At 41.8% G+C, this 25,059-nt stretch overlaps 1 protein-coding gene across 1 annotated transcript; it reads right to left on the bottom strand.

Annotated features, from left to right (window-relative positions):
• Positions 1-1,195: 1,195 nt before the first annotated feature.
• On the bottom strand, positions 1,196-24,818 carry LOC311491992 (butyrophilin-like protein 2; the record flags this gene model as incomplete). Its single annotated transcript, XM_084550099.1, has 5 exons — positions 24,659-24,818; positions 23,657-23,983; positions 10,318-10,647; positions 3,250-3,412; positions 1,196-1,229 (listed from the first exon to the last, which is right to left on the bottom strand). Exons 1-5 carry the CDS (start codon positions 24,717-24,719, stop codon positions 1,196-1,198), a joined length of 915 nt encoding a protein of 304 aa, XP_084406225.1. The 5' UTR covers positions 24,720-24,818.
• Positions 24,819-25,059: the final 241 nt, after the last annotated feature.

The raw sequence follows: 25,059 nt of genomic DNA, 5'->3' as shown, positions 1-25,059 counted from the left end.
GAATCCACCTCCACCTGGGGGACTGAGAGGACAACAAATCCCATCATCAGCTGTAGAGACAGCAGCAGCAGCTCTGAGCACATTGAAGAGAAATATTTGGAGTGAAACATGTTTGACTGGTTCCAGTCTGAAATATGTCCCATTCTCCATTGAACAGAGACAAGTTAAGAAGTGTAAACTACTGATGTATTAAATGTTAAATGTTAAACTATCTATTTATGAAGTGAATGAATGATTTCAGAACATTTCCCTGTGTCTTAATCAGGTTCATTCCTTTTCATTCTTATTTCCCAGCACCAGCAGCAGATTGTCTTTCTTGTGTTCATGTATGGTCGAGGGTCTTCTTACCCAAGAACAAACAGGAGCTCTCTAATTATTCATTAATGCCACAGAAGTTCTTCAGTTGTGTGTACGATCAGTTTAGGATCTAATCTGTGATGATGTATGATTCATGCAAACAATGATCTTCAGTTATCATCCTGAACATCATTAATTACCAACAATAATTCATATTAGCCTTTACTGTCATTATACAGTGACCTATACAAAAACCAATTAATAACCATGACTGAAAGTGAATTGTGCTAAATCCATCCACATGGAATCAGAAGCCAGTGTACTTCTTGTGCAGGTCCCAAGGAATTGTACTTTAACATTGTACCAAGTTCTTCTGGTCACACATCAGCAAACCACTAATTATTGAAAACCCTCTAAAACCATCAGAAGAGTATATAAAGACCCACTAAAGTCACTCTGTGGTGGCTTCTGCCATCCTGTATGCAGTGGTCTGCTGGAGCAGTGGAAGCTCAGAGAGGGACAGGAAGAGACTGAACAAGCTGGTCAGACGGTCCGGCTCTGTCCTGGACTGCTCTCTGGACTCCATCGAGGAGGTGGGTGAGAGGAGGATGTTAGCCAAGCTGACATCAATCATGGACAACCCCTCTCACCCACTGCATCAGACTGTAGGAGACCTAAGCAGCTCCTTCAGCAGCAGACTGCTGCATCCACGCTGCAAGAAGAAACGCTACCGCAGGTCCTTCATTCCAACTGCCATCAGGCTGCACAACACCAGCCTGAGTCAATAATAACTGTACTTTTGCACAAATAAACTACAAGAGACTGAAGCTGGAAACTGGACGAGACGCTCTGCAGCAGTAGATCTGAGTGTAATCTGTAATGAACACTAATGTAACATCTAATCACCACAGATGAGATGGAAACTGGAATAACTACAAATACATTGGTAGAAAAAATCCATTTCAACAATCAGCGTGAATCGTTTGGACAGAAAGATGGAAAATCACTGACCTCTGACCTCTGACCTGTATCTAAAGTACTGACCTCTGACCTGTATTTACAGTATTGACCTCTGACCTCTGACCTGTATCTACAGTACTGACCTCTGACCTGTATCTACAGTATTGACCTCTGACCTGTATCTACAGTACTGACCTCTGACCTCTGACCTGTATCTACAGTACTGACCTCTGACCTGTATCTACAGTATTGACCTCTGACCTCTGACCTGTATCTACAGTATTGACCTCTGACCTCTGACCTGTATCTACAGTACTGACCTCTGACCTGTATCTAAAGTACTGACCTCTGACCTCTGACCGGTATCAGAGAACGTCTAATATGGGGAGAAGTTCCACTCTCATTGAACTTCCGGCTTCTGAACTGGTTGCAGTTCCATTCTGGTTCCATATGAGGGCACTCTCATGACGAGTGCAGAATGAATGGCGGTCTATGGAGCAGTACCCCTCAAAATCCACTTTTCTCAGGATATAATTTTTTGTGCAGTAATTTGAATATTGAATTTGAAAGGAGATGCAAAGAAATGACACATTGCTGGGTGTTAGATTTTTTAGAGTCACTTATTTGCTTTAAAAAGTATTTTAAAATGTCATTGACGTCATACACATCGTACGACCAGAGATACTGCTTTACGGCAATCCTTCAGTCACTGCTTTGGTGCTTGCACTTTCTTTTCTCTCGAGGCATGGACAACACAGCTGACACAGGTAAATAATCGTGCTAGAAGAGTTTTTGTTTTGTTGTTTTAAAAGACCGGGCCGAAAAAAAAAAACTTTGGCGGAAAAGTACGCCTTAACATTCTGGTCCCGTTTCGGATGCCACGATGCCGTCAAGCGGGATCTGGTCGTAATCAGTCCTTCACTGACCAATCAGCGTTCATTAGCACAATGCTAGCGTGTTATGGGCAACAACAACTCAACCTGTAAGAAAACGAAAGGACATAAGTTCTCGTTCATTCAACTTTTGACCTATAACCCATGTTGAACTTGCAAAACCTACAATCAAATCTGAGATTTCTCAACGACAATCGGGTGAAAGAGACACATTTAGCCATTTAGCTCCATAGAGTCCCATTCATGTTCCACTCATGGCGATCGCCCCCCAGTGGAAATCTGGTGGAACTGCAACCGAAATTCGTTACAATGGGACTTAATAGAGAGTGGGAAGGCTCTCCGTAGACGGGCTCTGCCGGTATCTACAGTACTGACCTCTGACCTGTATCTACAGTACTGACCTCTGACCTCTGACCTGTATCTACAGTACTGACCTCTGACCTGTATCTACAGTACTGACCTCTGACCTCTGACCTGTATCTACAGTACTGACCTCTGACCTCTGACCTGTATCTACAATACTGACCTCTGACCTGTATCTATAGTACTGACCTCTGACCTCTATCTACAGTACTGACCTCTGACCTGTATCTATTATACTGACCTCTGACCTCTATCTACAGTACTGACCTCTGACCTGTATCTAAAGTATTGACCTCTGACCTCTGACCTGTATCTACAGTACTGACCTCTGACCTGTGTCTACAGTATTGACCTCTGACCTCTGACCTGTATCTACAGTACTGACCTCTGACCTGTGTCTACAGTATTGACCTCTGACCTCTGACCTGTATCTAAAGTACTGACCTCTGACCGGTATCTAAAGTACTGACCTCTGACCTGTATCTACAATAATGACGTCTGACCTCTGACCTCTGACCTGTATCTACAGTACTGACCTCTGACCTCTGACCTGTATCTACAGTACTGACCTCTGACATTGAGCTCCACTTGTTTCTTCATCAGGATCTTTCCCTTCTTGTTGTAGACGGTGCAGGTGTAGATGTTGGTGTCTCCATCTGTGGGGTATTTCAGGGTCAGACTGAGGTCTCCACTTTTCAGCAGGTCTTCATTCTTCTTCGTTCTGTTTCTGTAAAACTGGTTCTGGTCTTCAAGCTGGTCAGAGCCGTTCTGATACACATGGACCACATCATTGTATCCGTCCTTCCACTCCACTTTAGCGTCTTCAGGCAGGTGAGCAGTGGTTTTGCAGGTCAGCTGGACAGACTCCACCCCTGAATCCACCTCTACCACCTGGGGGACTGAGAGGACAACAAATCCCATCATCAGCTGAAGAGACGGCAGCAGCAGCTCTGAACACATTGAAGAGAAATATTTGGAGTGAAACATGTTTGACTGGTTTCAGTCTGAAATATGTCCCATTCTCCATTGAACAGAGACAAGTTAAGAAGTGTAAACTACTGATGTATTTGTAGGAACCTGTGGTCCTCTCAATTCTCCCCCTCTCTGGAATTTAAATTTACGAAGTTGTTTTGCAGAGGAACTCTTCTAACAGATCAACCTTTTACACCTTAGCCATAAATGTGCCATGTCCAGATGCCGGACAGACCCATGCTATCGGACCTCCCTAATGCTGAGGACGTCATCTGAGCCAAAAAGATAGTGTTGGGCCTGGGTACTAAGGCACTCAATATTTGGGTTTGGCTATCATGAATAATTAATAATTATCAAAAATAATTATTTATTGTTACATAATTGGATCTGAATTACCAGATCACCTCGGGGCACCACCCTTCTAGGAAGGGAAAAGATAGCCAATCAATCAAAACTGTCTCATAAATTATACTAAATTGTCAATATGGGTTTCGGATTAATAATTAACTTAATAACTATAACCAAAATTACCACGTTAACAACTAGTTAAAGTTGAAGGAATTTGGAGTTCTTGACAGTGTAGAGGTTTGCAATATTCACTCTTGTGCAACATTAAACAGACAGGTATGTTTAAAAGACATTTATTAACAAGAATAAAATTAAACATACAAGCTAACTACAGTGTAATCAATACAGGTGTGTGTGTGTGTGTGTGTGTGTGTGTGTGTGTGTGTGTGTGTGTGAGCCAAAATGGCCGCTGGTTGTGGGTGTGCCAAGATGGCCGCCGGTTGTGGGCGTGTCAAGATGGCCGCCGGTTGTGGGTGTGTCAAGATGGCCGCTGGGCCTTGAGGTCTTGAACACAAAGGAAACAATGGCTGCTGAGTGGGGACACTCAGACCATGTGCTCGCCAGTAGATGTGTGGAATGTGATAAGGGTTTTATGAGGTGCCAGGTGAGAGGAAGAGTGGTTAGTTAAGCATGCAAGACCCTGAGTCTATGTGTTGCATAATCTAAACTAACATCAAATCACAATACTCAAACAACTCAATGAAAACAAATATCACATCAAATGAAAGTTCTATGCGTAGCTTAGCTTAGCTTGACTAGGCCCAGGTCATACTACCAGTTGGTGGAAAGTCCATTTCTGGTGTGTTGCTCCTTTAGCTGGCGGTTCCTGATGGAAAGCCAAACTGGGAAAAGTTGTAGTCCTTGCTGTGTTTTCCTGATGGCAAACGTTGGAGGGAAACCGGCCGCTCCTTGAAGTCCTTTGAAGTGGCTGGTTACCAGCTCGGTGCTAACTAGCCGTGTGGCTCCTGTTGTTTGAGAGTTTAGCCTGCAAAACCTTTGGTTTGTTGGCTAAAGAGCTGGTGTAGATTCCTCAGCAGGAACTCGCTTCGCTGCTGTATGGAGAACAGGCCTGCAAGTAGTTGCTCTTTGTTAGCAGACTACCTGGCGCCCAGCTGCAGCCGAGCAGCTGGGGGTCTCCACGTGGAGGTGTGGAGTTGTAGTGGGGGAGAGAGTCAGAGAGTAAGAGAGTGAGAACACTGGCCAAACAGCGCATTTTATATGACCTGATGACCTCAGAGGTCACATGCCACTGTCGGCCAGTGAACTGCTGGGCCAGTTTTCACACCTGGAGGATTGTGGGACTTAGGGCCCGTCCACACGTACGAAAACGATCTTTTCCCTCTCCGTTTTCGATCATCGTTTCAAGAAATATCCGCGTCCACACAGGTCCGTTTCAGCACGACCGAAAACGCTACTTCATATTCCAGGCCTATAGGTGGCGCTGTTTCGGTTTCAGAAATTCACCAAAAATGGAGAGGAAGATGCGGAGCATGCGCACAAAGCTTGAGCGCTGTTTACAAATCGCCTTTTTTGCTCAGCGTGGTGGCACAGGAGCATGATATTTTGCCCTAGTAACCCTAATAGGCTCTATATCGTCTCCAGCATGAAAACTAGCATGTAGTCCGCCATTGTTGTTGATGTTGTTACGAGACGTCTCGCGGGAACTGGAAGGCTGCTCGGGAGTGTGGCGATGACGTCATCGTTTTCCCGTATTCCCCGTCCACAAGAAAACGCAGGAGCTGCGTTTTCGAATTTCTCCACCCTGGGACCCGTTTTCAGAAAAGTGCGTTTTAGGGCTATGCGTTTACAGGATACGTGTGGACGCTCGGCCAAAACGATTAAAAAAACCTCCATTTTGGCGTATTTGCGTTTACGTGTGGACAGGGCCTTAGAGTTTCCAGGGTTTCCCTTTGTTTCCAAGACAAAGGCAACCATGTGGTTAACTTGGTTAGGCATGGTGAGCTTCCATAGCTCACCACCAGGTTCAGATCCCAACAACAGATTTACACTTCTTGTGGAATTTCCACTCTTGTTTCTTGACTAATTAGTCCTGAATTGAAAGAACATCAATGCGATGTCAGGAACTACAAAGATTGAATTAAGTGACTCTTCTACTTTGTATGGACAATGTCTAGAAACCTTAATGTGATGTTCAATTATGTTTTAAACTTGTGATGTACTAATTTTCTTTTTTCAGAGACATACATGCAAACATGCTTTTCACAGGTTTTTCCTCTCCCCCTCTCCGAGAATGAGCAAGGGAGAGGAACCCAGATAAGAAGGTCGTAAATAACTTTCTTTCCCCAGGACCAGACCCTGATCTGCATTTCTCTTCTCTAAAAGAGCCTAAGTTTGATAATATGACTATCAAAAATGTTGTAATATTATTGTTCAGCAAGTGCTTACGATCACAATGAGACGATTTTGATACGATCTTGTACGATAATGCTAGCCCAAATTCACATAATTTGTCACAGTAAGGATGGATCAACATTGCCATCAAGTGGCTATCTTTAAAAGTATTTTCTCTCTTTTAATCAATTGTTGAAGTTAAAGAATGTTGAAACTTAGGTATGTTCTTTTATTAATAGTAGCTATTAGTTGAAATCATAACTGTTGAAATTGTTATTTTAGAAACCCCAACTTTTTATTATTAGCAAAATGTCACTGTAAAGAGAACTTGAGTTTATTCATTTATTGATGCTTTTGAGTTATTTTGATGTGGTCATTCTGATACGTCATCTTGTCATGTTGTAATGTTGAGTGTTGTCGCATACGAAAAACATTGCTAACGAGTCATGATGAGTGATGGAATGGTTCAATTAAATAATATAAAATAGGTTAAGAAGATCAGGCAATAAGACATCTCGAGACAAAGAAGTAGGCATGCCCTTCTCTTTCCGCGCGAAGAAAATGGAAACCCGATCCAAACACGCCCTGAATAATTAACTCATAAACCAGAGAGACGCTCCTCTTTCCGCCGCTCTTTCTCCGCACTTTCAACTTTCCACTTTCCGTTCACATTTTACTTTTATTTTAGTCGTCTTCTTTGCGTACTTAGTCACATTTATACTTAGTAGCTTGTTTAAGAACCACTTGAATATTTCAAGCGCTGTTTGTTTCTCGTCGGATGTTTTTCCCGACGTACGATTTTTATAGTGATCTAAATATTTTTCTAAGCTTTATTCATTTTTATACTCTACGAACCGAAGTACTAATCAACATCGTTTATAAGTTAGCCAGCGTAGACAGCTGGGATATCAGAGAAAGACCCAATCTCTTCGACGGATCAAGAAACCAAGAAGCTGTTGCCATAGCAACGACATCAAGAAGACATGACGATCCAGTTTCTTTCTTCAAACGTAAAAGACATTGCCAAGTGTCATCTGCCTTTGACTGAACACCTACAACGCTCTCAAGCAAAGCTGGGTGTTGGAGTTGCAGATCAAGCAACAAGTCCTATCTACCGGTCCCAGAGAGACCTGCATTAGCTGTGCCGCTTCGTCACCAACTCGTCATACCGACGCTCCGCCATCACCAACGCCGAGAAGACTCTGCAAAAGTAGGCTTGAATCGTTCCTACCGCTTAAGACAAAGAGTTGGTGTCACTACTTTGAAATTCCCTACTAACATCTTTTAGAGAAGACTGATTAGATCAGATATCAAATCCATTCCTTTAGTTTAGGACTCAAAACATCTCCATCTCTCACCATCGCTCCAGAAATTATTTCATACCTTATTATATTCGTTCATTTGATTACACTCCTATATTCTATTAGTCCCTCATTTATTCATAGTTGTCACTTTATTAAATAAATATTTGTTCACACTTAAGAAGTTGTTTGTGATGTTATTTTATGGCAGAGAATGACTGGTACAAATTGTAGTAAAGGATTCACTCCTTCAGATATGCAAATTATTTAATTGAGACTGATAAATTGATTTAAACCGTGTTCTTCCTACGATAACAGGAGGTGGTGCCCTAACGAGACATTTAAAAGGTGTAGACTCCCCTACATATTAAATGTTAAATGTTAAACTATCCATTTATGAAGTGAATGAATGATTTCAGAACATTTCCCTGTGTCTTAATCAGGTTCATTCCTTTTCATTCTTATTCCCCAGCACCAGCAGCAGATTGTCTTTCTTGTGTTCATGTATGGTCGAGGGTCTTCTTACCCAAGAACAAACAGGAGCTCTCTAATTATTCATTAATGCCACAAAAGTTCTTCAGTTGTGTGTACGATCAGTTTAGGATCTAATCTGTGATGATGTATGATTCATGCAAACAATGATCTTCAGTTATCATCCTGAACATCATTAATTACCAACAATAATTCATATTAGCCTTTACTGTCATTATACAGTGACCTATACAAAAACCAATTAATAACCATGACTGAAAGTGAATTGTTCTAAATCCATCCACAGGTAATCAGAAGCCAGTGTACTTCTTGTGCAGGTCCCAAGGAATTGTACTTTAACATTGTACCAAGTTCTTCTGGTCTCACATCAGCAAACCACTAATTATTGAAAACCCTCTAAAACCATCAGAAAAGTATATAAAGACCCACTAAAGTCACTCTGTGGTGGCTTCTGCCATCCTGTATGCAGTGGTCTGCTGGAGCAGTGGAAGCTCAGAGAGGGACAGGAAGAGACTGAACAAGCTGGTCAGACGGGCCGGCTCTGTCCTGGACTGCTCTCTGGACTCCATCGAGGAGGTGGGTGAGAGGAGGATGTTAGCCAAGCTGACATCAATCATGAACAACCCCTCTCACCCACTGCATCAGACTGTAGGAGACCTAAGCAGCTCCTTCAGCAGCAGACTGCTGCATCCACGCTGCAAGAAGGAACGCTACCGCAGGTCCTTCACCCCAGCTGCCATCAGGCTGTACAACACCAGCCTGAGTCAATAATAACTGTACTTTTGCACAAATAAATCTGCCTTTTTGCACAAACCACTACCTCACCAACTTATAGTTTTTCCGAAAGTTTTAGCAATCTATTTATTTGTAAATTTTTTATTCCACCACCACAGTGTATATACAGAGTGTCTTCATATTTCTCTATATATTTTCGAAACGTTGTTATTTTGTCGTATATATTTTTCAAATCAATTCAATGCTACTGTGACAAGTTAATTTCCCATACGTGGGATCAATAAACATGTTTAATCTTATCTTATCTTATCTTAAAGACCCTCAGAAGGCAGATTCATCAATGCACCAGTCAGGAATCTCTTTTTATCATTGTTATTATCTTTATTTATTCTGTTTCTAATGAGGTGCATTTGTTAACACTGTCACCTCACATCAAAAAGCTGTGAAAGAACAACTTCTGGTGGATGACCTACCTGACTGAACAACTTGTCTAAAGGTAAACTACAAGAGACTGAAGCTGGAAACTGGACGAGACGCTCTGCAGCAGTAGATCTGAGTGTAATCTGTAATGAACACTAATGTAACATCTAATCACCACAGATGAGATGGAAACTGGAATAACTACAAATACATTGGTAGAAAAAATCCATTTCAGCAATCAGCGTGAATTGTTTGGACAGAAAGATGGAAAATCACTGACCTCTGACCTCTGACCTGTATCTACAGTACTGACCTCTGACCTGTATCTACAGTACTGACCTCTGACCTGTATCTACAGTACTGACCTCTGACCTGTATCTACAGTATTGACCTCTGACCTGTATCTACAGTACTGACCTCTGACCTCTGACCTGTATCTACAGTACTGACCTGTAACGAACTTTTGACCTATAACCCATGTTGAACTTGCAAAACCTACAATCAAATCTGAGATTTCTCAACGATAATCGGGTGAAAGAGACACATTTAGCCGTTTAGCTCCATAGAGTCCCATTCATGTTCCACTCATGGCGATCGCCCCCAGTGGAAATCTGGTGGAACTGCAACCGAAATTCGTTACAATGGGACTTAATAGAGAGTGGGAAGGCTCTCCGTAGACGGGCTCTGCCGGTATCTACAGTACTGACCTCTGACCTGTATCTACAGTACTGACCTCTGACCTCTGACCTGTATCTACAGTACTGACCTCTGACCTGTATCTACAGTACTGACCTCTGACCTATATCTACAGTACTGACCTCTGACCTGTATCTATAGTACTGACCTCTGACCTCTATCTACAGTACTGACCTCTGACCTGTATCTATAGTACTGACCTCTGACCTCTGACCTCTATCTACAGTACTGACCTCTGACCTGTATCTAAAGTACTGACCTCTGACCTGTATCTACAGTATTGACCTCTGACCTCTGACCTGTATCTACAGTACTGACCTCTGACCTGTGTCTACAGTATTGACCTCTGACCTCTGACCTGTATCTACAGTACTGACCTCTGACCTGTGTCTACAGTATTGACCTCTGACCTGTATCTAAAGTACTGACCTCTGACCTGTATCTACAATAATGACCTCTGACCTCTGACCTGTATCTACAGTACTGACCTCTGACATTGAGCTCCACTTGTTTCTTCATCAGGATCTTTCCCTTCTTGTTGTAGACGGTGCAGGTGTAGATGTTGGTGTCTCCATCTGTGGGGTATTTCAGGGTCAGACTGAGGTCTCCAGTTTTCAGCAGGTCTTCATTCATCTTCGTTCTGTTTCTGTAAAACTGGTTCTGGTCTTCAAGCTGGTCAGAGCCGTTCTGATACACATGGACCGTCCAGTATTTTCTGTCCTTCCACACCACTTTAGCGTCTTTAGGCAGGTGAGCTGTGGTTTTGCAGGTCAGCTGGACAGACTCCACCCCTGAATCCACCTCTACCACCTGGGGGACTGAGAGGACAACAAATCCCATCATCAGCTGTAGAGACAGCAGCAGCAGCTCTGAGCACATTGAAGAGAAATATTTGGAGTGAAACATGTTTGACTGGTTTCAGTCTGAAATATGTCCCATTCTCCATTGAACAGAGACAAGTTAAGAAGTGTAAACTACTGATGTATTTGTAGGAACCTGTGGTCCTCTCAATTCTCCCCCTCTCTGGAATTTAAATTTACGAAGTTGTTTTGCAGAGGAACTCTTCTAACAGATCAACCTTTTACACCTTAGCCATAAATGTGCCATGTCCAGATGCCGGACAGACCCATGCTATCGGACCTCCCTAATGCTGAGGACGTCATCTGAGCCAAAAAGATAGTGTTGGGCCTGGGTACTAAGGCACTCAATATTTGGGTTTGGCTATCATGAATAATTAATAATTATCAAAAATAATTATTTATTGTTACATAATTGGATCCGAATTAACAGATCACCTCGGGGCACCACCCTTCTAGGAAGGGAAAAGATAGCCAATCAATCAAAACAGTCTCATAAATTATACTAAATTGTCAATTTGGGTTTCGGATTAATAATTAACTTAATAACTATAACCAAAATTACCACGTTAACAACTAGTTAAAGCAACACTAAAGAGTTTTTAGTACCTTAAAATAATGTTTCAAAAATAGTTTCAGTGATTTATCACCTCAAAACCGGGTGAAAGACAATTCTGTATTCGCTTTGCGGCCCTCTATTGGCTGTAACCGCACTATGTAACTTTGCTTCGTCGGGTAGCGTTTTTGTAGTTCTAAAAAGACTACAAATTTGACCTGCTTTACGGCAACGCGGCTACAAAAGCCGGTAGGTTGAAGCTCAAATCAGTGAGAGAGTGAATCAGATCAGTGAGAGAACACTCAGCAGGTGTGTGGAAGATACCAGCTTCATGACAGAGCCTGCAAAGAAAAGGAGGAGTGTACTGTCCGATGAGGCGAAGAAAAAAAAACGAGAGCATGATAAAGAAAGAGCTAAAACGAGAGTGAATATCGGACCGGCTCATACTCGTTGGCGAGAGCTGAAGGAGCTGAAGGAGGCAACAAAATGCAAGACGGATGGTGACTTGGCTTTGCTGCTGCTGGACTCAAACAGTGTGCATCAGTGTTCAATACATTGTCAATTATTTTATCGGCTCATCTTAGCTAAGGCATTAGCTATTGTGCTAATATATATGTAACTATCGCTATGGCTCATGTTAGCTAAGGTGTTCGCTATTGTATGTAACTATCGCTAAGCTAAATATCGCTGTAACTATCTCTGCAAGCTAAGACAATAACTGCCAAAATAACCTCAAATGTTTGATCGTTCCCAAAGTTGTCTTAGTTCACAACGGTCTCTGAAACTTTTTTCAACAACATTCACAAGATTTTCACAGACAATGCAAATGGCTATTACATGCTAAACTGTTAGGCAATACGTTTCTTTATTTTTCGTCCTTATGTAAACCTATCTGGCTATTGCTAATCTGCCGTTTCAAATTTACAGTTTCACACAGAAATAAAAATAGCAAGCAATGTCATTATTTTGTTTTACTTCATTCTAATGTTGCAATACATCATACTTTCGTAAAATCATGCAACATACTCTACCTTCTCACTGGACATCCTTCAAATCGTTGATTGTTTCCAAAGCCGGTTCTGCATAAACAAATAACGTGCCTGCGACAGTAGGATGCAGTAGGCTAACTTATTTACGACGGAAGTAATGGACAATTACACTTCCAACCAGTAGGGGGACCGAAGAGGAAAACTTCTTTAGTGCTGCTTTAAAGTTGAAGGAATTTGGAGTTCTTGACAGTGTAGAGGTTGGCAATATTCACTCTTGTGCAACATTAAACAGACAGGTATGTTTAAAAGACATTTATTAACAAGAATAAAATTAAACATACAAGCTAACTACAGTGTACTCAATACAGGTGTGTGTGTGTGTATGTGTGTGTGTGTGAGCCAAAATGGTTTTGGGTGTGCCAAGATGGCCGCCGGTTGTGGGCGTGTCAAGATGGCCGCCGGTTGTGGGTGTGTCAAGATGGCCGCTGGGCCTTGAGGTCTTGAACACAAAGGAAACAATGGCTGCTGAGTGGGGACACTCAGACCATGTGCTCGCCAGTAGATGTGTGGAATGTGATAAGGGTTTTATGAGGTGCCAGGTGAGAGGAAGAGTGGTTAGTTAAGCATGCAAGACCCTGAGTCTATGTGTTGCATAATCTAAACTAACATCAAATCACAATACTCAAACAACTCAATGAAAACAAATATCACATCAAATGAAAGTTCTATGCGTAGCTTAGCTTAGCTTGACTAGGCCCAGGTCATACTACCAGTTGGTGGAAAGTCCATTTCTGGTGTGTTGCTCCTTTAGCTGGCGGTTCCTGATGGAAAGCCAAACTGGGAAAAGTTGTAGTCCTTGCTGTGTTTTCCTGATGGCAAACGTTGGAGGGAAACCAGCCGCTCCTTGAAGTCCTTTGAAGTGGCTGGTTAGCAGCTCGGTGCTAACTAGCCGTGTGGCTCCTGTTGTTTGAGAGTTTAGCCTGCAAAACCTTTGGTTTGTTGGCTAAAGAGCTGGTGTAGATTCCTCAGCAGGAACTCGCTTCGCTGCTGTATGGAGAACAGGCCTGCAAGTAGTTGCTCTTTGTTAGCAGACTACCTGGCGCCCAGCTGCAGCCGAGCAGCTGGGGGTCTCCACGTGGAGGTGTGGAGTTGTAGTGGGGGAGAGAGTCAGAGAGTAAGAGAGTGAGAACACTGGCCAAACAGCGCATTTTATATGACCTGATGACCTCAGATGTCACATGCCACTGTCAGCCAGTGAACTGCTGGGCCAGTTTTCACACCTGGAGGATTGTGGGACTTAGAGTTTCCAGGGCTTCCCTTTGTTTCCAAGACAAAGGCAACCATGTGGTTAACTTGGTTAGGCATGGTGAGCTTCCATAGCTCACCACCAGGTTCAGATCCCAACAACAGATTTACACTTCTTGTGGAATTTCCACTCTTGTTTCTTGACTAATTAGTCCTGAATTGAAAGAACATCAATGCGATGTCAGGAACTACAAAGATTGAATTAAATGACTCTTCTACTTTGTATGGACAATGTCTAGACAATTGTTTTTATCTATCTTTTCCCACTGCAATCGATTCCTTCTGCTTATAAACTTATGGAAAGTGGATCCTGGACACCCATATATCACTTGGAGTTTTATTTTTGAAAGTTCCTGAAGGCTACCACTGTTATTTTAAACTGTTTTACTTCGTGAGCGTGGCCTACAAGGACACCTATACCAGCTGCAGTGATTGGGATTGAGGAGTTAAGCTAAGCTAAGCTAAGCTAAGCTAAACTAAGCTAATTGGCAGTAAGATGCCTCCCTTTTCCGAAGATGACCTCTGCAAACTTCTCCAGAAAATAGCAGTGCTGGAGACAAAAATTCAACGTTTGGAAATAAATGCAGAGGTGAATGGACTTTGTGGAAATGACAGCACTTTGTCGCTGACTCAAAACAATGGACAGGGGAATGCTAACACACCGCTAATTAGCTCTTATACAGCTCCTACAAAACAAAAAGGCTGTGTGCTGGGTAGTAGTTCTTCCAGTATCAGTCCTCCCTGGAATGCTCTCGGGGCAAGGCCTAAGAATAAATCACCTGCTATGGGGAGACGTCTAACGGGTAGAATCCAGTGCCCAGAGATCAGTGATGCAACAGGCTGGCCTGCGTTATCATCATCCTCAACGCCAGTGCAGAATAAGACACAGCTGTGGATAAAAGCGAAAGGGAACAGGAGCAACGAACCTCCCAAACCCTCAAGTGTGCAGCTGCAAAATCGCTTTGCTCCACTACTGCAGGACCCTGGATTTCCAACTGAAGACCTGGATAACTTCACTGACTCACAGAGAAGGGTAAGGCCTGACCGAAAGTCTGAAGTCCGAAAGCTACAAGGAAAGCTACTGACTGGGCCTCAGACTCTTGTTGTTGGTGATTCTGCAATTAAAGACATGGGAAGCATGTTTGGCAGAAACACTAAAGTGTTGTGTTTTCCTGATGATACCGTCTCCAATATGACAGACAGAATCCTCAGTATTGTAGCAGAGATTCCAACTCTGAAATATCTCGTGCTGCACACTGGAGCAAATGATATTGTGAAGCGACAATCTGAAGTGCTTAAGCGAGATTTAGGTAATCTGCTAAACACAGTGAGCTCTCTGAATGTTGAAGTTTTCTTCAGTGGGCCTTTACCACCAGTCAGAGGAGGATGTGAAAGATTCAGCAAATTGTTTGCACTAAACAGTTGGCTCTCAACTGCATGTGATGTCCACTCAGTGCATTTTATTGACAATTTTAACTTTTTCTGGGACCGGAGACACTTTTTCAAAGGAGATGGAATGTCTCTGAACAAGGCAGGAGTTAAACTTTTCTGTGGCAACCTATCTTCATGCCTGCGTCATACTGCTCCCATTCCCAAGGACAAGAGATATGAGGAATCCAAACAAAAGGAGCAAACACCAAAACAAGGAGAAGTGACTCTCCCCCCACCTGTAAGCGCTGACCATGAGGGATGTCAGAGCAAAAAAGAGGATGCCTCATGTCCTCCACCAGGGGCCACTGGTTGTGAGGATTTGTCTCCTACCATCAAAACTCTGCCCTGCACACCATCTCCAACTGTCCAAACTCCATCCAGCTCAGAGGGTATCCCATCACCCTCCTCTCCTATGCTGGAGTTTACTGACCAAATGAACAGACTTGTCAGTGTCGGCATTAAATTTACCCCTCGCCCATCTGAGATCCTGTCCCCCCAAATTCCACCTCGGCCCTCACAACCACCCACTCTCCGCCGACGGGCACCACCACCACCCCCTCCAAAGCTGACGCTATTCCAATCCCCCAATACGAGCCCAACTGGCCCATCTGAGATCCTGTCCCCCCAAATTCCACCTCGGCCCTCACAACCACCCACTCTCCGCCGACGGGCACCACCACCACCCCCTCCAAAGCTGACGCTACTCCAATCCCCCAATACGAGCCCAACACAGCTTGTTACCTGTGTTGGGAATTGATGTGCTCTGGGTCCAGGTTTTAAGGCAAATGTAGTGCCTGACTTTTCCAAGGAAAAGCCAGGGCCCATTGTGTCGGAAGCTGCATTGATTCATGTATCTATAGGCCGGAGGAGAAGATTGGTTCATCTTTCTAGAAAAATGTCTTCATCAAATTTAATTCGCATTCCATGTCAGCCACAGTCTGTTTCCAAACATGGGAATGATCAACTTTTTAGCACATTTAACTTAGCTCTTTTAAATGTTAGGTCTCTGGCAGGCAAATCATTCTTAATCAATGATTTTATAATCAAGCACAAGCTTGATATTATGTTCTTAACTGAAAGTTGGCTAACACAAGACAACAGTTCAACAGTTCTTAATGAGTCAGCCCCTCCAAACTTCAGCTTCATGAGTGAAGTAAGAAGGCATAAGAAAGGAGGTGGAGTCGCCGTGTTGTTTAATGACAGCATTCAGGGCAAGAAAGCTTCTTATGGGCAGTTTGACTCGTTTGAATATGTTGCTATTCAATTAAAATCTCCCTGTCGATCTCTCTTTGTAACCATCTACAAACAACCAAAATACAATGCAAGGTTTTCAGACGAGTTTGTCAAACTACTGTCTATTGTTTGCATTGATTTTGACTGCACGAACTTTTGGGCATTCTGGATAATTTTGGGCTTTCTCAGCATGTAACATGTCCAACACACAATAAAGGGCATATATTAGATTTGGTCATTTCCAAAGGGCTTAATATCTCAGAGGTTGTGGTGACGGACGTTGCTCTTTCTGATCATTACTGTGTGTCATTTAAAATAACTACGCCTGCTATCCATAACAAAAATGTCACAGAGGTAATCAAAAAACGTTATATTAATGATAACACCTGTGCAGTCTTCGCTCAGTCTTTTACACCATCACCAACACTGCCCTCAGCTCCAAAGTTACAACTATTATTGACTCCATTGCCCCTATTAGGACCAAAATTTTGACAGGAAGGAAAAAGGTCTCTTGGAGGAACACAGCACTGGTCAAAGACCAGAAAAGAGTCTGCAGACAGGCAGAACGCAGGTGGCGAAAAACCAAACTCCAGGTTCATTTTGAGATTTACAAAAACAGTCTCCACACCTATAACTATGAGCTGAAGAAGGCAAGACAAGCATTCTTTTCCGAGATTATTAACAGAAACTGTAACAATTCCCGCACTTTGTTTTCTGTTGTGGATGGGCTGACAAATCCCCAAACATCAGTCCCTCCGGAACTGCTATCCAGCAAGTCATGTAATGATTTCGCAGCCTTTTTCACAGATAAAATTTCAAGGATAAGACAAACAGTTTGCAGCTCCAGCTCAGGCAAAATTGTAACTCCTCTTGTGCCTTCTTTTTCTCCAGTTAATCTGGCACATTTTGACCTTCTAGATCATAGAGCTCTGACGGAAGCTGTATCGCAGCTAAAATCCACAACATGCTGCCTTGATATTCTGCCAACAAACTTTTTTAAAAATGTTTTTAATAGTATAGCTTCAGATGTATTGCAGATAATAAATAACTCTATTCAGTCCGGTCAGTTTCCTCAAGCACTGAAAACTGCAGTAATAAAACCGCTCCTAAAAAAGTCTAATCTGGATGCTTCAGTATTAAGTAACTACAGGCCAATATCAAATCTTCCCTTTCTAGGAAAAATCATTGAAAAGATTGTTTTTCAGCAAACTCATGCTTTCATGACACAGAACAATCTCTTTAATGCATTTCAGTCTGGTTTTCGTCCACACCACAGCACTGAGACTGTACTTATCAAAGTTCTAAATGACATACATCTGAATAATGATGCTTCTATAACTTCAGTCCTGGTATTATTAGATCTTAGTGCTGCCTTTGATACAGTTGATCATGATATAATGCTTGACAGACTAGAGAAGTGGGTGGGACTAACTGGCACTGTACTACACTGGTTCAAATCATATCTACAAGACAGGGACTACTTTGTGTCAATTGGTGAACATGTGTCCGAACGAAAAAAGATTATGTGTGGGGTGCCGCAAGGTTCCATTCTTGGACCACTTCTCTTCAATATCTACATGCTGCCCCTTGCCCAGATTATGGAGGACCATAATATTTCTTATCATACGTATGCAGATGACACACAACTTTATATTTCGATGTCATCAGATGATTACGGTCCCTTACTTTCACTGAGCAAGTGCATTCATCAAATCAATGAGTGGATGTGCCAAAATTTTCTCCAGCTTAATGCAGATAAGACTGAAGTGATTGTCTTTGGCCCCAAAAGTGAAAGATCAAAGATCAGGGCTCACCTTAACTCCATGTCATTGACATCAACTGATAAAGCCAGAAATCTTGGTGTAATTATTGACTCTGACTTGAATTTTAATGACCATCTAAAGCTCATTACCAGATCAGCGTATTACCACCTGAAAAACATAGCCAGAATTAAGGGATTTTTGTCCAAAGAAGACATGGAAAAACTTGTTCATGCATTTATTTTCAGTAGATTGGACTATTGTAATGGTGTCTTTACTGGTCTGAACAAAAAATCCATTAGACAACTACAGCTGATCCAGAACGCTGCTGCAAGAGTGCTAACAAACACTAGGAAAATGGATCATATCACACCAGTGCTCAGATCACTGCACTGGCTTCCTGTGAGCCAAAGGATAGAGTTTAAAATCTTACTGCTGGTCTACAAAGCACTAAATGGTCTGGCACCAAGATATATTGTTGACTTACTAATTCCATATGAAGCATCCAGACCCCTTAGGTCGTCAGGGACAGGTCTATTGTGTGTTCCGAAAATTGACCTATGGCTAAACCACGCCCCCAAACGCGATGAGCCAATCACAGTGTGCATAGCTAACCCATACACTCGGACATTCTCTGCTTCCATGTCCATTGAAATGCATTGCAGTTAGTCAGTTTTCGTTCGTTTTTAAATGTTTTTATATGTTTTTTCGTGACATTATACGTTTAAAATGGTCAAACGGTGTGCATGGGGTACCTGCAACTCCGATACTAGGTATCCCGAGAGGCTGGGCGACGACGGTGTCTATTTTTTACCCTTTCCAAAGCCATATCTCAACCGAGAGAAGTGTCTGCTCTGGATTAATTAGTTATGTGGAAGACCACACCACCAACTAAACGTGAATAAAATCAACAAAGACGTCTACATCTGTTCAAAGGACTTATTAGTTAACAACGTAGTCTAACGTTACGTTAGGCTAACGTTAGAAAACATTAGACTAGCCTAATGTTAGCTTCTAGCTGCGTTGTACATCATTTCACTTCGTTTCCTCGGAGTTCATTTGCCTGTTATGTAGTTTTTGTACTTTGGCAAACCTATCTGAAGTAGAAGCTTCTTACCGACCTTCTCAATGATAACATCATTAATATAACCTTCCAACGCATAGTGTAGACCCTTTTGGTCACTTCGAGATGAAATGTAATCCTTCTGACTCCAAAAATCATTGATAGCCTCCTGACAAATGTCTCTTTCTGTGAAAGTTGCCATAGCGCCTGTCACCGAATGTTGATTGTTTGTCCGAGTGAGTGGAGGGGGCGTGGTTTAGCCATAGGTCCATTAGAACCAAACAAGGTGAAGCAGCTTTCAGTTATTCTGCTCCTCACCTGTGGAACACACTCCCTGCACACCTGAGGACCGCACCAACTGTTCATTCATTTAAATCAGGCTTGAAAACATTGTTATTTGCTGCAGCTTTTTCTTAGACACATTTTATTATTTTATTGATTTTAAATCAGTCTTTTATGATTCTAATTACTGTAATTATTTTATTTAAAATAATTTGTTTTTATTTCCTTTTATTGTGTTTTCTATATTCAATGTTCTATGCTTTTAAATCTGCTTTTATATCTTCTGCTTCTGTAAAGCACTTTGAATTGCCTCGTGTACGAATTGTGCTATACAAATAAACGTGCCTTGCCTTGCCTTGCCTAGAAACCTTAATGTGATGTTCAATTATGTTTTAAACTTGTGATGTACTAATTTTCTTTTTTCAGAGACATACATGCAAACATGCTTTTCACAGGTTTTTCCTCTCCCCCTCTCCGAGAATGAGCAAGGGAGAGGAACCCAGATAAGAAGGTCGTAAATAACTTTCCTTGGCTCAGGACCAGACCCTGATCTGCATTTCTCTTCTCTAAAAGAGCCTAAGTTTGATAATATGACTATCAAAAATGTTGTAACCTGGTAAGTTATATATTATTGTTCAGCAAGTGCTTACGATCACAATGAGACGATTTTGATACGATCTTGTACAATAATGCTAGCCCAAATTCACATAATTTGTCACAGTAAGGATGGATCAACATTGCCATCAAGTGGCTATCTTTAAAAGTATTTTCTCTCTTTTAATCAATTGTTGAAGTTAAAGAATGTTGAAACTTAGGTATGTTCTTTTATTAATAGTAGCTATTAGTTGAAATCATAACTGTTGAAATTGTTATTTTAGAAACCCCAACTTTTTATTATTAGCAAAATGTCACTGTAAAGAGAACTTGAGTTTATTCATTTATTGATGCTTTTGAGTTATTTTGATGTGGTCATTCTGATACGTCATCTTGTCATGTTGTAATGTTGAGTGTTGTCGCATACGAAAAACATTGCTAACGAGTCATGATGAGTGATGGAATGGTTCAATTAAATAATATAAAATAGGTTAAGAAGATCAGGCAATAAGACATCTCGAGACAAAGAAGTAGGCGTGCCCTTCTCTTTCCGCGCGAAGAAAATGGAAACCCGATCCAAACACGCCCTGAATAATTAACTCATAAAACCAGAGAGACGCTCCTCTTTCCGCCGCTCTTTCGCCGCACTTTCTCCACACTTTCAACTTTCCACTTTCCGTTCACATTTTACTTTTATTTTAGTCGTCTTCTTTGCGTACTTAGTCACATTTATATTTAGTAACTTGTTTAAGAACCACTTGAATATTTCAAGCGCTGTTTGTTTCTCGTCGGATGTTTTTCCCGACGTACGATTTTTATAGTGACCTAAATATTTTTCTAAGCTTTATTCATTTTTATACTCTACGAACCGAAGTACTAATCAACAACGTTTATAAGTTAGCCAGCGTAGACAGCTGGGATATCAGAGAAAGACCCAATCTCTTCGACGGATCAAGAAACCAAGAAGCTGTTGCCATAGCAACGACATCAAGAAGACGTGACGATCCAGTTTCTTTCTTCAAACGTAAAAGACATTGCCAAGTGTCATCTGCCTTTGACTGAACACCTACAACGCTCTCAAGCAAAGCTGGGTGTTGGAGTTGCAGATCAAGCAACAAGTCCTATCTACCGGTCCCAGAGAGACCTGCATTAGCTGTGCCGCTTCGTCACCAACTCGTCATACCGACGCTCCGCCATCACCAACGCCGAGAAGACTCTGCAAAAGTAGGCTGAAACGTTCCTACCGCTTAAGACAAAGAGTTGGTGTCACTACTTTGAAACTCCCTACTAACATCTTTTAGAGAAGACTGATTAGATCAGATATCAAATCCATTCCTTTAGTTTAGGACTCAAAACATCTCCATCTCTCACCATCGCTCCAGAAATTATTTCATACCTTATTATATTCGTTCATTTGATTACACTCCTATATTCTATTAGTCCCTCATTTATTCATAGTTGTCACTTTATTAAATAAATATTTGTTCACACTTAAGAAGTTGTTTGTGATGTTATTTTATGGCAGAGAATGACTGGTACAAATTGTAGTAAAGGATTCACTCCTTCAGATATGCAAATTATTTAATTGAGACTGATAAATTGATTTAAACCGTGTTCTTCCTACGATAACAGGAGGTGGTGCCCTAACGAGACATTTAAAAGGTGTAGACTCCCCTACATATTAAATGTTAAATGTTAAACTATCCATTTATGAAGTGAATGAATGATTTCAGAACATTTCCCTGTGTCTTAATCAGGTTCATTCCTTTTCATTCTTATTTCCCAGCACCAGCAGCAGATTGTCTTTCTTGTGTTCATGTATGGTCGAGGGTCTTCTTACCCAAGAACAAACAGGAGCTCTCTAATTATTCATTAATGCCACAAAAGTTCTTCAGTTGTGTGTACGATCAGTTTAGGATCTAATCTGTGATGATGTATGATTCATGCAAACAATGATCTTCAGTTATCATCCTGAACATCATTAATTACCAACAATGATTCATATTAGCCTTTACTGTCATTATACAGTGACCTATACAAAAACCAATTAATAACCATGACTGAAAGTGAATTGTTCTAAATCCATCCACAGGGAATCACAAGCCAGTGTACTTCTTGTGCAGGTCCCAAGGCATTGTACTTTAACATTGTACCAAGTTCTTCTGGTCTCACATCAGCAAACCACTAATTATTGAAAACCCTCTAAAACCATCAGAAAAGTATATAAAGACCCACTAAAGTCACTCTGTGGTGGCTTCTGCCATCCTGTATGCAGTGGTCTGCTGGAGCAGTGGAAGCTCAGAGAGGGACAGGAAGAGACTGAACAAGCTGGTCAGACGGTCCGGCTCTGTCCTGGACTGCTCTCTGGACTCCATCGAGGAGGTGGGTGAGAGGAGGATGTTAGCCAAGCTGACATCAATCATGGACAACCCCTCTCACCCACTGCATCAGACTGTAGGAGACCAAAGCAGGAAGGAACGCTACCGCAGGTCCTTCACCCCAGCTGCCATCAGGCTGTACAACACCAGCCTGAGTCAATAATAACTGTACTTTTGCAAAAATAAATCTGCCTTTTTGCACAAACCACTACCTCACCAACTTATAGTTTTTCCGAAAGTTTTAGCAATCTATTTATTTGTATATTTTTTATTCCACCACCACAGTGTATATACAGAATGTCTTCATATTTCTCTATATATTTTCGAAACGTTGTTATTTTGTCGTATATATTTTTCAAATCAATTCAATGCTACTGTGACAAGTTAATTTCCCATACGTGGGATCAATAAACATGTCTAATCTTATCTTATCTTATCTTAAAGACCCTCAAAAGACAGAGTCATCAATGCACCAGTCTGGAATCTCTTTTTATCATTATTATTATCTTTATTAATTCTGTTTTTAATGAGGTGCATTGGTTAACACTGTCACCTCACATCAAAAAGCTGTGAAAGAACAACTTCTGGTGGATGACCTACCTGACTGAACAACTTGTCTAAAGGTAAACTACAAGAGACTGAAGCTGGAAACTGGACGAGACGCTCTGCAGCAGTAGATCTGAGTGTAATCTGTAATGAACACTAATGTAACATCTAATCACCACAGATGAGATGGAAACTGGAAGAACTACAAATACATTGGTAGAAAAAATACATTTTAACAATGAGCATGAATCGTTTGGACAGAAAGATGGAAAATCACTGACCTCTGACCTGTATCTACAGTACTGACCTCTGACCTCTGACCTGTATCTACAGTACTGACCTCTGACCTCTGACCTGTATCTACAGAATTGACCTCTGACCTCTGTATACAGTACTGACCTCTGACCTGTATCTACAGTATTGACCTCTGACCTCTTACCTGTGTCTACAGTACTGACCTCTGACCTCTGACCTGTATCTACAGTACTGACCTCTGACCTCTGACCTGTATCTACAGTACTGACCTCTGACCTCTGACCTGTATCTACAGAATTGACCTCTGACCTCTGTATACAGTACTGACCTCTGACCTGTATCTACAGTATTGACCTCTGACCTCTTACCTGTATCTACAGTACTGACCTCTGACCTCTGACCTGTATCTACAGTACTGACCTCTGACCTCTGACCTGTATCTACAGAATTGACCTCTGACCTCTGTATACAGTACTGACCTCTGACCTCTGACCTGTATCTACAGTATTGACCTCTGACCTCTTACCTGTGTCTACAGTATTGACCTCTGACCTCTTACCTGTATCTACAGTACTGACCTCCGACATTGAGCTTCACTTGTTTCTTCATCAGGATGTTTCTCCACCTGTTGTAGACGGTGCAGGTGTAGATGTCTGTATCTTCCCATGTGGGGTATTTCAGGGTCAGACTGAGGTCTCCAGTTTTCAGCAGGTCTTCATTCATCTTTGTTCTGTTTCTGTAAATCTGGTTCTGATCTTCAAGCTGGTCAGAGCCGTTCTGATACACATGGAGCGTCCAGTATTTTCTGTCCTTCCACACCACTTTAGCGTCTTCAGGCAGGTGAGCTGTGGTTTTGCAGGTCAGCTGGACAGACTCCACCCCTGAATCCACCTCCACCTGGTAGACTGAGAGGACAACAAATCCCATCATCAGCTGTAGAGACAGCAGCAGCAGCTCTGAGCACATTGAAGAGAAATATTTGGAGTGAAACATGTTTGACTGGTTCCAGTCAAGTTCCAGAAATTAGAAATTAAAGATAAAATGCCAGATAAACAATCATTGTATCCACAATCAGCTTCTGTGTAAATGTTAAACACTACCCTCCACTTCCTGTCCACCCTCTCCTCCATCCTGTTTCTAACCACCTTTGCATCCCTTCCCTGGGTCTCGTCTCCTTAAACTCCTCTCACAAGGACTTGAATGGCAGTTACAGTTTGCTGTAGTGTTACTCTGGTAGTCCCAAATATTTCCTGAGGAAGGTACTGACCTTCATCTCTATGTTTAGCGTCATGTTGGTGCAACTAAGTTTGCTTTGCCTTTGTTCAGGTCGTCTGACCACAGCCAGCCCTGGTGGTGTTCACTGGTTCTTTCAGTGAGGTCGTTTAGATTAAGGTTTCTTAGTGACACCTATCGTTATAGTTTTCTCTGATATTTAGTCGTCACATCAGCGTCAAACTGATTCCACAGTCATGTTTGATGCTGGACTGGTTATATCACTCCTCATTTATTTATTTATTTATTTTTTTGTGTCTATTGTCTTCATCTACTAACACTGTGAGAGATTAACACACACAGCATACCTTTGTTGAAGAATCTTCTCAAATACACTCCAAGACCCACAATGACACCACCAACGATCATGACAATGATGACAACCAGGAGAACCCAGGCCTCAACTGGAAAAATGTACGGTTCTGTGGGTTAAAAACAAAGAACAGAATGAGCTCCACATGAACACCACTACTCTGGTCCAAACTCCTGAATGTCTCAGAGTTCAAACAGCTCTGATATTTTTCCCTGGTTGAAGTACATTGAACACAACATGACATCGAGGAATTATGAGAAAACTAAGCAGAGACCTTAAAGAAAGAAAATAAAAAATATTTTAAAAGAGAGAGATAATACACAAATAATAATTCTGTAAATAAAATCCTTGTTACTTTATTGATATGTTGGCATTTCTCTAGTTGAACATTGTCCT

Source organism: Chelon labrosus, assembly GCF_963514085.1.
Source record: "Chelon labrosus genome assembly, chromosome: 1".
NCBI classification, from domain to species: Eukaryota; Metazoa; Chordata; class Actinopteri; order Mugiliformes; family Mugilidae; genus Chelon; species Chelon labrosus.
Note: the sequence above shows the minus strand (reverse complement) of the source record. Positions and strands in the feature narration are given on the sequence as shown.